Genomic DNA, 12,670 nt, shown 5'->3' with positions numbered 1-12,670 from the left:
TCTATGCATGGTCTACGCCTCTTTACCAGAACAGCCTATACCCTGTCCTAATTCCACATTCCTTAGAATAGTGGGTGCTGTAGTTTTGAATATGTGCAGGTCTGCTGTCCCAAAAACTGTCTCTGTTTCCATTCACAAAAGCATAAACAGTTATTTCTGGCCATCTGCATTGTATGCTGTGGTTGGCTTCTGTCAGTGGGACAGGCTTGGTGGGGGTTTTTACATGATTTTTGCAGATGTAGATTTATAGATGACCATGCTTTGAGTAGGCCTTATTGTTTTTGCCAAGTTGGGTTGGCAAATTACAGGCGGGAGAGTCTCATACATCTGTACATTAAAGGTCTCTGTACTGTAGTATTTGCAGTAGTATTGCAAATTCTTCTCTTCCTTTCATGCAGGGTGTGTGCTTATCTTGATGATCAGATCAAGCCAGAGGAAATTGCCCCATAGCACACACAGGCAGCAGCATCATTTCAAAGTGTTTGTAAAATGTCTTGTTAAAAGTTTCAGGTTTATTTAAAATTTGATTATATTGCTTCTAAGCGATGTACACTTTAAAATGGGGTACATTATTATAAAATAAGAATACATCTCAAATCATACAATGACCAACATGATAAAACAGGGAAAGAGGTTGAACTACAATAGTTATAATAAAGAAAGGAGTCTAGGGAAGCACATAAAGGGTTGACAGGGGGAATCTCTGATGTCTCCTGAGTTGTATACTTCTTTAAAAAGAAGTAATAATAATAATAATAACAACTTTATTTTTGTATACCGCAATACCACAAACAGTTCAGAGCGGTTTACAGGGGAAGAGACTGTATATATACAGCGATGATAAAGAGAAATATTGACAAGTACATTAGTAACTAATTTCAATTACTAGAGAGTACCGAGAGGGAATAGGTAAAACCGGAGGAAATGAAGTACATTGGTATGCAGAGAGAGGAAAGGGAAAATCAGTAAAAGAAAGAGGTACAGCTTGTGTTTCAGTAGTATAGCAAGAAGGGAAGGAGTTAGAGAAATTTATCAAAGAGGTATGTTTTGAGTGATTTCCTGAAGGATTAGTAAGATGGAGCATATGAGATGAGGGTGGTCAGGCAATCATTCAAGTTTATTATTAGGATTTTATATACCGCCTATCAAGGTTATCTAAGCGGTTTTTACAATCAGGTACTCAAACATTTTCCCTCTCTGTCCCGGTGGGCTCATAATCTATCTAACGTACCTGGGGCTATGGAGGATTAAGTGACTTGCCCAGGGTCACAAGGAGCAGCACGGGGTTTGAACCCACAACCCCAGGGTGCTGAGGCTGTAGATCCAACCACTGCGCCACACACTTCTCACATTCCATTTGCCAGCTTGGAATGAGAGAGTTTTGTTAAGGAATCTTTTGTAGACACATCCCTTCGGGGAGAGGTAGGCAAACAGGGAGGCACTGCATGTGCGGATGGTGCCTGGAAACACAAAGTGGCGTGACAGGTAGATCGGGGATGAGCCCGTTAAGGTTTTGAAGCAGAGGCAGGCGAACTTGAAGATGACCCTTGCTTCTATTGGCAACCAGTGAAGTTTTCTGTAGAGAGGGCTAACATGATCTGACTTTTTGAGGCCATAGATGAGGCGGACGACGGTATTCTGAATGATTCTCAGACGTTTAATGGTTTTCTTGTAGGATCCTAAATATATGTTGCAGTAATCTAGGGTGCTTAAGATTAGGGACTGGACCAGCAATTGAAAGGAGGGTGCAGAAGCATTTTTTGACCTGTTCTTCAAAAGTCAGGCAACGGTCCAGGATGACTCCGAGAATTTTAATGGTGGAATTGATTGGGTAAGTTAGCCCGTTTAATTGCAGAGTGGTATTCATTAGTTTGTGGTAGGGACTTGCGAGGAAAAACTTAGTTTTTTCTGGGTTTAATTTTAGTTTGAACTGCGTAGTCCATTTTTCTATCATAGTGAGAATAGATGAGATGAGTTGTTCTGTCTCTTGTGTCAGTGAGGTAATAGGGATGATGATTGTAATGTCATCTGCATATATGTAGGATTTCAGATTTTGGTCAGATAACATGTGTCCCAGTGATGCCATGTAGATATTGAACAAAGAAGGAGAGCCTTGAGGGACTCCACGGGGGTTGCACCAAGTATGGGAAAAGGTTCCATCACTGTGAACTTGGTAGGTGCGGTTTTTTAGGAAGCCTGTGAACCAGGTTAGTACCTGTCCCAAAATGCCAATAGAGTCGAGGTATCTAATCAGTATGTCATGGTCGAAAGCACTAAGGTCAAACTGGAGTAGCAGTGCGCTATTTCCTAGAGAGAACAGATGGAAGAGGTGATCGGTTAGCGAGGCTAGGACGGTTTCTGTACTGTAGTTTGTGCGAAATCCTGACTGGGAGTCATGAAGAATGTTAAACTTCTCTAGGTAGGTCATGAGGTCAAGATTGACTAGACCTTCCATTATTTTGAGGAAGAGAGGTATATTGGCAATGGGTCTGTAGTTGGTGGCTGAAGAGAGTGGTTCTTTGGGGTTTTTGATAATTGGAGACATGAGGATGTGTCCAAGTTCCAGTGGGAAGTAGCCAGTGGACATGCAGAGAGAGACCCAGTTGAAGAGTTCGGCTTTGAAGGGAGGGAGCTGTTTTCATGATGGTTGGTGGGCAGTTATCTAGTAGGCAATTGGATTTGGAATATTTAGAGTATAGCTTGAGGAATAGGTTCCAATATGGGTTGTTGAAACGATTCCAGGTCATGTCAGCAGACGAACCTTCGTTTTCTAGGGTAGGTAGATTGATTAGGGTAGGTAGGCTTGTGCTTGTCATTGCGAGGGAAGTTTTCAGGTTATGAATTTTTTTGGCAAAGTAGTCGGTTATATTTGATGGGGAGGGTGGTAGTTCTGTGAGGGAGCTTTTATGTGGGTTGATATCAAATAAGGAGTTGACTATTCTGAAGAGTTCTTTGCTGTTCAGGAATGGAGTATTGATTGATTAGGAGTAATGTTTGCAACGCTTTTCTTTGATCATTCTTTTGTACTCTATAACTTTTAATCGCCAGGAGTGTCTGTCATTATCTTTGCCTGGTTTGCAGCATATTCTTTCTAATTTGCATACTTCTTGTTTCAGTCCTAATAGGTCGACGCCATACCAGTTGGCTGATAAGCGGTATTTTTTCCTGCATGCTTTCAATGGTGCAATGTCGTTTAGAATCTGATTGCTGAAATTATTCCATCCTAGGATGAAGTTAGGGTCTAGGTCAGGGATGGATATTAGGTTGTAGTGTGACCAGAATTCTACTGGGTTTAGTTGACCTCTTGTCCATATCGTTTTGTTTGTGGATGGTTCATGGTTGCCTTTTGATTTGTTTTTTGAGCCAGTGTAATTTAAAATTGTATTGAAGGTGATCTGACCAGGGGGTGATGGTCCAGGTTTCATCTTTAAAACTTATGCTGGGGATAGTAGGGGTATTGGAAAGGAATGCGTTCAAATCTAAGTGGTGTCCTTTGGTGTGGGTTTTAGTCGAAGGTGGTTTGGAAAAACCTAGAGATGTGAGGAAGGAGAGAAGATCTGCAATGTTGGAATTCTCTTCCTGCTCGAGGTGTAAGTATCATACATTTGATACTTAAGTGTGAAAAGCATCTTTAAATAAAAAAAACTTTAAGCTGCTTTTAAAGCAATCGAGCTTTTGTCCTTCTCTAAGATAAGAGGGTAAAGTATTCCATAGCTGCGGAGCATAAATTGTGAATATTTCATTTCTTCAAGTATTAATAACTTTTAGGGAGGGACAAGTAAATTGTGATCTGCAGATCGTAAAGTTCTCAATGGTGTATATGTTATTAAGAGTTACCCAGATGAAGTTACCCTGAAGCCACTTTTTCCTCTCCTTGACAATGATTTTTATATCCTTCAGGGAAGGAGTCCAACAGGGATTCTCCTTCATTATCCAAAGTGGCCAGATAACCACTGCAGAGACAAAGACACCCCCCTCCCGTATTCACTGACTCCATCGTAACCCCACAAAGTTCAGTATAAAAACATACATACCTGCCTTCAGAACATCAGCACCTGGCATAGGAAAGCCTAGTAGAGCTGCACAGAGGTGGCTTAGGAAGTCTAGGGGGTGGGCTAGTGAACCATAGAGAGCAGGACCCAGGCCCATAAGCCTGGTGGAAAATGTGAGGCCCCCGAAACCCTACTGCACTGGTAAATAGGTGCTACCTATAGCCATAAGGGCTATTGGGGTTGTAGACAAGTGGGTATAATGGGTTTTGTGGGGCTCACCATGACCTATAAGGTTGTGGTGAGATGTTTATATAGCACCCTTTTTGTGAAGTTCACAGCAGTGCCCTGTAAGGTGCTCCACTGCTCTGTTGCCATGTCTGGGTGGCCAGTCCATCACAATTCTGGCCCCTCCCATATCCAAAAGGTCTTGTTCTGGACATTTCAGACTTGGACACATTTTTGGTCAAGAATGTGGTATAAAGATAGATGTACTGGCAGTCTGGACATTCAGAGAGACGATTTTCAAAAAATAAATATTATGCACGTATTTTTCAAGAATGGACATTTTGCCGCTGTCGACTTGGGTAACTAGTGCCCTACGTCCAGATCAGACTTAGGCGTTTCTTTTTATTATGCCTCTCATAATGTCTATATCATTAAAGATTATAAAGTACCCATGTGTTTTAATGTTAATGATTTGCATTTGTTGTGCTTATTATTTTTATTATGATTATGCATGTTTGTTGTAGCATGCAATGATCCTTGGAAATAGTGGGCTATAAGTATTTAAAATAAATACATAAAAAATTACGAAGGAATTCACAATCCATATCACAGTCTTTCTACTAGTAATCTATAATTAAGGACTAGAGAGTAGCAAGTGTAACCCTGATTCTCCAAGGACAAGTAGGCATAATATTCTCATGTGTGGGTGATGTCATCTATGGAACCTGGTACAGACACCGCCAAGTATACTGTCACTTTAAATCTTTAAGCAGTGCTCATACCATGCATTTTCTGGTGCTGTCCTGCCTAACATTAGCTCTTCATTCTTCATGGAGCTGAGAAGCTGTCTTCAGTTTTCTCTTCAGCATATCTAACCTTTACCATTCTTGTGTGTTTTCCTGTACTTATTTTTCATTGTTTTCTTCATAATTCATTCTTTTTATCCTATTCCAGTATTTTACCCAAGTGTGGTTCCATTTTGTCAACTTTTTCTTTTTTATCCTTTGTGCCACTCCAAGACCTTTTTTCCTCCGGGGAGCATTATTGGCATCCTAATCACTCAAGTTCCCCAGGCCACTGAACCCTTTGGCATGGCATCAGCTTTTATCCCCCACATCTTAAAGAGGGTACTGAGGGGCAATTCTCAAAATTAAAATCTGTCTTTAATGTGCTCTCTAAACCATCTCCAGCCAGTTTAGCATGTGTATGTATTTTAGGTTCGGGTTAGTAAAAAAATAGCTTACCGAGTTTTCTAGCAGTCTCCGATACTACCATGCAAATGTAGTACAATGAGATCAATCTAAATACCATTTGCAAAATCTCGCCTAAAGAGAATTGAACACCCAGCAACAAACACTGAACTCCGATACCATATGAAAGCCAATCATTCATCCATCATAGGCAGAAAATGTTTTTGTGGCTATTATATACAGTATATCTAGATAAGTGCAAAAAGAAAAACATGAGAATCAATCATATTTCTAATTCCACTGTACAAAACTGTGCTAGCAGCACCTACAAATTTAAACTGCAAGTTCAGGAAAAACTAGGTGCAGCCAGTCTATGATCGTTTCATGGCTGACATGACACTTCTTCAGGGCTGCAAAGGCTCACATAGCAGTGCATCAAAGTTTCCTGCTATGTGAGCCATTGCAGCCCTGAAGAAGTGGAATGTCAGCCACAAAATGATCGTAGGCTGGCTGCAGTTAATAAAACGAAGAAATCAACTATGCTAAATACCAAATATCACTAATGAGGTAATTTTGGAAAGCTTACACACTATTTATAAATGTTACAAGTGATTTTAGAAAGCTGTGTTCTGTATTTTCAGGATGAATGAATGAAAAGGGAGGAAGTCATTTTTTCAACCAATGATAGCTTTCCACTTACAACTAAGGACACATCAGACGTTACCAACTACATTGATTATGTTTTGATTATGTTGTGCTATTATTTGATATTCAGAATTATACAAAACAAATTATAATCAGATTCTAGACTAATGTACAGAAGGAAATGGACTGGAAGATGTACTGTAAATAAAATGAGCAATCTATGTGAGTAGTCCTACAGGAAAGATATTCAATAATCTTTATTTACTGCTTGAATTAGAAATAAACAATAAAAGCACTCTGTTTTCCTTTCTGTGTTCTGATTTTATTTTTAGTATTTTTGAATTAGGAGATCCTGGTTTCTTTACAGGGAGACCTGTTCCAGCAGTTGGTATTGAAATCCATGTGGGATGGGGGTCATACTAGACTTAGGGGGGAATTCATCAAGGAGTGTTAACTGATTTAGGCCCCCTTTTATCAAGTCACGTTAGCAGCAGCCGATGATAAAAACTCTAACACAGCTTGATATCCTAAATGCTAAGACATCTATGGGCGTCTCAGCATTTAGCTCACACTAAATCAGTTGGCACCCCTTGATAAATTTCCCCTTGGTGCTGGGGACAGTGTATCTGATGTCACAATGGGTTATAATCTTTCTATGGCAGGGGTATCCAACCTCAGCCTTCACCAGCTTGGGTTTTCAGGATTTCCCAAATGAATATGCATGAGATCTTTTTGCATACAATGGAAGCAGTGCATGCAAATAGATCTCATGCAAATTCATTAGGGAAATCCTGAAACCCCCTTGAGGACCAGTGTTGGCCAATCCTGTTCTATGGGATCATAGAAAGAGGAAGACAGAAAACAATATCTGGAAAAGCTAAGAAAAGCTGGTAAAGTAGTTAGGAAAGCAAAGATGCAAATGGAAGAAAAAATAGCCAATACAGTAAAATGGGGGAGCAAAGACATCTTTTAGTTGTTGGAGATAGGAGGAAGTGCAAATATAGTATTGTGAGACTCAAGAGTGAAGGGGAAGACTACATATGCATACTGATGCATATGTATGCATAAGGAGAAAAGGATCACAGAAGCAAACACAAATAGAAATGGCAGTGTGGTAGACCCTGAACGATTTTCAGAGGACTATGTTTGTGAGGAACTAGCTAAACTAAAGGTGGACAAAAGTGATGGGGATGACATACATCTCAAAGTCCTGAAGAAACTTAGGGCAGTTCTGGTGGCTCAACTGTCTAACACTTTTAATGCTTCTCTAGAGTCAGGAGTGGTTCTGGAGGAATGAGGCAGGGTATATGTGGTCCCTCTCCATTAAAGCATGAGTATGTTGAGATGTCCCCATCAGTGGACCTACTAGCAAACTTTTTCAATGAAAAGGTCACCGCCTTGAGAAGCTCCTTCCCTCCCGTAGTCTCCTACAATCCTCTGGTGCCCGCCTCCCCCGATCCTACTACAAAGGTCCCCACCCCCGTCCCAGTCAACAGATCCTGGACTACCTTTGAGCAAGTATCCGATTCGCAGGTCCTCAAACTCTGCATGAAACTGAAATCCTGTAACTGCACCTTGGATCCATTCCCATCCTATCTATTTGAGAAAATACCCACACAGGCCATCTCTTCTCTCACCATACTCATAAATTCTGCCCTATCATCGGGCCTCTTCTCCCCTGAAATGGGACGCATTGCACTGACCCCTCTACTGAAGAAAGCTGACCTAGACCCCTCCTCCCCATCCAATTATCGCCCAATAGCAAACATTCCGCTCCTAACCAAATTGCTAGAGTCCATCGTCTCCTCCCAACTCTCAGCCTACCTGGAAAGATTCTCTGTCCTCCTACCCTATCAATATGGCTTCAGACCCAACTTCAGTACCGAAACCCTCCTGGCCTCCCTAATCTCGAAGATTCAACAATTTCACTCTCACAAAAAATTTGCCGTTCTCCTTCAATTCGACCTCTCTGCTGCCTTTGACGTTGTCCACCATGACATTCTAATCTTCCTACTCTCCGAGATAGGCATTAGTTCTACAGTCCTTGACTGGTTCTCGAACTTCTTACGTTCTCGCTCTTACACCGTCACCAAACATGGTTCCTCTTCCTCCCCATGGAAACCGACTTGTGGAGTCCCACAAGGCTCCCCCCTTTCTCCCATCCTCTTCAACATTTATATGTCCTCCCTGAATCTTCTCCACCTATCCCCCCTAGAAACACTCTACACTTACGCCGACGATATCCTGGTCCTCATCGAGACCGACGCGAACCTCACCAATCTCGCAGCTAACATTTCTTCTTGCATAACCAAACTTCAATCCTGGGCTCACACTGTACAAATGAAATTGAACGAGTCCAAAACTAAACTACTTTGGCTCGGCCCTAAACTTGATCAATTACCCACTTCCATCCCACTGCCCACAGGCTCCTCTCTACAGCTGGAATTCTCTAGCAAATTTCTGGGCATCACCATAGATTCATCATTATCCTTCAACGACCACCTCAACTCCCTGATAAAAAAATGCTTTTGCAGCCTTCACATGCTGAGGAAAGTGAGATCCTGCTTCCACCAAAAACACTTTGCCGTCCTCGTACAATCCATTATCCTCTCCAGATTGGATTATTGCAATTCCATTTACCTAAGCTTAACAAAGAAAAGCCTCCACAGACTCCAACTAATCCAGAACACCGCGGCCAAACTTATCTTCTCAAAAAGTAAATTTGACCATGTCACACCGCTCCTATCCAAACTCCACTGGCTTCCCGTTATTTCCAGGGTCTACTTTAAATGTGCCTGCCTAACCTTCAAGATCCTCCACGGTATCCTTCCTCCTTTTATCCCTCTATCCTGGAATTCCTCAAATCCAACCTCCACTAGATCCACTCAAAAATTAAAACTATCCTACCCCTCCTTAAAAGGCATCTCCCTTGTTGGTAAACTTGGCTCTTCCCTCCCTTTCAGAATCACTCAGCTCTGGAACAGTCTCCCTTCCCCTCTCCGCAATTTGAGCCCCCTTCTACCATTCCGTAAGCATCTGAAGACTTGGCTCTTCTCCAGAACGTAACCCCGTCCCGCTCCTGGCACTCTCACACCAACCTCTCTTCTCTCATACTTATATAATTCCACTGGAGTTCCGTTCCTTCCCTAACCATGTAAACCGTGTCGAGCTCCATCTGCGGAGATGATGCGGTATATAAACCCAAGATTTAGATTAGATTAGATTAGATTAGATGTACAAGCCAGATAGTCTGATTTTGGTGGTAAAAAAAAATAATGGAAACACTTCTAAAATAATGAATGAATTGCATGGTTTCACTGGAGGCTGGTCTGATTAATGTCTTTGACTGGGTGATTAGAAAGTTGGATCAAGCAAAAGCACTGGGTATACTGAGATTGTAGCCAAAAAGAAAGCACAATGGGAGAAGAGAAGTGTATATATAGTACATAAGTTAGGCACAAAAAAAGATCCACAATGAGCCATTATTCTATATGTGTCACCTGACCTGAATAGGATACTGGCAGAGCATAAAGGTAAAGAACTTGCTAGACTTGGCTAAACAACTTTCCCAAGTCGAATATATAGTTAATATGAACCCCTCAGATTCCTGCGCTGTTTAGTATGATTACTATAACAGCCGATGGCAGGTGGGCAGTTCTCCTTCATTGGGTGTTCATATTTTTATTTTTAGATTTTTTCCTTGAATTATGCATTAAAACTTTTTTTGTTATAGTCAATATATTATATGTGACTTCAAACACAAAAAAATGTGTATATATAGCTTAGCGGCACTTATCTTTTATGTGAACCGCTGATGCTTCCAATACACTCTGCCGTTGCTAATGTAGCCCGACGGGACCCGTTTCACCTAATATGGCTTTATCAAGGGTCAATGTGCACAGCTACGCCTGTGTATAACAGGTCTTGAAAATGGCGTCGTCGGGGCTACATTAGTAACGGCAGAGTGTATTGGAAGCATCAGCGGTTCACATAAAAGATAAGTGCCGCTAAGCTATATATACACTTTTTTTGTGTTTGAAGTCACATATAATATATTGACTATAACAAAAACCATAAACAAAAACTATTATTAAAAATTCAAAAAAAGTGTGTTAAATCTATAAACCAAACTATAATAATCAACACCTAAAAAATGTCTTAAAATAGAAATGACTATCAAGCTCTCAGGTGAAAAACTTACTGTGCCGGTTAGCTCGGTTTAGGAGACAAAATGGCGCTGGCATTCAACAGACGCTGGCACATGCGCTTTTAACCCTTTCAATAGCAATGAACTAATTGAAGCACACATGCGCAGAGCATAGAAATCTTACAGAAAATCTTAAAAGAAAATCTTAAAGAAACAATCTGACATATAAAAGAATGATTGTACTTATTGTAAAAATTATTAAGAACACTTTGAGAAACATTGTGTAAATGTTTCTAAAGAAACGAAGTCTACTCTACAGCAGCATTCAAACCCACGAGAAACACGCTGGATATTTAGACTCAATTCATTTCAACCCGTGGGTTTGAATGCTGCTGTAGAGTGGACTTCGTTTCTTTAGAAACATTTACACAATGTTTCTCAAAGTGTTCTTAATAATTTTTACAATAAGTACAATCATTCATTCTTTTATATAAGTCAGATTGTTTCTTTAAGATTTTCTTTAAGATTTTCTGTAAGATTTCTATGCTCTGCGCATGTGTGCCTCAATTAGTTCATTGCTATTGAAAGGGTTAAAAGCGCATGCGCCAGCGTCTGTTGAATGCCAGCGCCATTTTGTCTCCTAAACCAAGCTAACCGGCACAGTAAGTTTTTCACCTGAGAGCTTGATAGTCATTTCTATTTTAAGACATTTTTTAGGTGTTGATTATTATAGTTTGGTTTATAGATTTAACACACTTTTTTGAATTTTTTCATTGTAGATTTTGACCCCTGATGAAGCCTTGATTGGTGAAACGGGTCCCCGTAGGATTAATATCATGCTGCAATGAATCCACTTTATTAAGATAAGTGTGATATTTTGAGTTCTACTGGCACTTTTATTTATATTGAGTTTTCGAGTTATTTTGAGCACCACATTTGGTTCATACTTTTGCTTACACTGTACTCGATGAATGATACCTTCTCCTGCACTTCGGGATAGAAATCTTTGATGATTCACCCAAGCAGACATCTGAGAGTCAGTGAAGCACCTGAATGTCTTTCTACACAAGTCTTTGTTTTAGTGGAATATTATATTTGCTAGACTTGTTCCCATTGATACTATTTAAGTATTCTAGAGAAATAACACAGTGTGGATGAGTTTCAGACCGATCTGAAGAGATTTTAGTTTTGAAACTAAAATGTGCTCAGAAACACTTTATGTATTTCAATCTTCTTTTCTAGAGCAATAACACAGTCAGGATGAGTTTCAGGCAGATCAGAAGAGATTTTAGTTTTGAAACTAAAAAGTGCTCAGCATCACTTTTTATGTAATTCAATCTTGTTTCCTAGAGCAATAACAGTCTGGCTGAATTTCATGCCAATCAGAAGAGATTTCAGCTTTGAAACTAAAATGTGCTTAGAATAGTTTCAATGTAATTCCATCTTGTTTGCTAGAGCAATAACACAGTCTGGCTGAGTTTCAGACCAATCAGCAGAGATTTTAGTTTTGAGAGAATAATGTGCTCAGAAGCACTTCTTTTGCAATGCAGTCTTATTTCCTAGACCAGAAACACAGTGTGAAAGAGTTTCAGGCCAATCAGAAGAACTACTGCAAAACCTTGCTAACCTTTCAATTAAAACCAGACAGATACCGGATGACTGGAAGATAGCGAACATCACCCCAATTTTCAAAAAAGGATCAAGAGGAGAACCGGGCAACTATAGACCTGTGAGTCTTACATCTGTCCCTGGAAAGATGATTGAAGCACTGATTAAAGATAGCATAGTCTGGCACTTGGATACTCATGACCTGATGAGAACCAGTCAACATGGCTTCAGGAAAGAGAAGTCATGTTTGACGAATTTACTTCAATTCTTTGAGACAGTGAACAAACAAATTGATAGTGGAGAACTGGTGGATATAGTATACTTGGACTTCCAGAAAGCGTTTGACAAAGTTGCACATGAATGGCTTCTCAGGAAATTACAAAGCCATGGAATAGAGGGAGATATACTAAGGTGGATAGGCATATGGCTGGAAAACAGAATGCAGAGGGTGGACATAAATGGGAAGCTCTAAGACCGGGAAAAAGTAACTAGCGGTGTGCCCCAGGGTTCAGTTCTTGGGCCTATCTTATTTATATTTTCATCAACGATCTAGAAGAAGGAACGTCCAGTGAAATCATCAAGTTTGCAGACAACACTAAGTTATGTCTGGCGATCACAAAAAGACAGCAAGGAACTCCAGAGAGACTTGAACCAGTTAGTGAGATGGGCAGAGAAATGGCAGATGAAGTTTAATGTGGAAAAATGCAAAATAATGCATTTGGGCAGAAAGAACAAGGAGCACGAGTATAGAATGTCAGGTGTAACATTGGGTAAGAGCGAACAAGAAAAGGACCTGGGTGTACTGATTGATAGGACCCTGAAACCATTGGTGCAATGCACGGTGGCGGCAAAGAAAGCAAACA

General features: G+C 40.4%; 1 protein-coding gene across 2 annotated transcripts in view; it reads left to right on the top strand.

Annotated features, from left to right (window-relative positions):
• CFH (complement factor H) overlaps positions 1-6,362 on the top strand; it is a 587,670-nt gene extending 581,308 nt beyond the window's left edge. For both annotated transcript variants that reach the window (XM_033962168.1, XM_033962167.1), the window contains one exon: positions 6,049-6,362. In XM_033962168.1, coding sequence (XP_033818059.1) covers positions 6,049-6,053 — 5 coding nt within the window. In that variant the 3' untranslated portion in view covers positions 6,054-6,362. The remainder of the gene's footprint in view (positions 1-6,048) is intronic.
• Positions 6,363-12,670: the final 6,308 nt, after the last annotated feature.

Source organism: Geotrypetes seraphini, chromosome 10 (assembly GCF_902459505.1).
Source record: "Geotrypetes seraphini chromosome 10, aGeoSer1.1, whole genome shotgun sequence".
NCBI lineage: Eukaryota > Metazoa > Chordata > Amphibia > Gymnophiona > Dermophiidae > Geotrypetes > Geotrypetes seraphini.
Note: the sequence above shows the minus strand (reverse complement) of the source record. Positions and strands in the feature narration are given on the sequence as shown.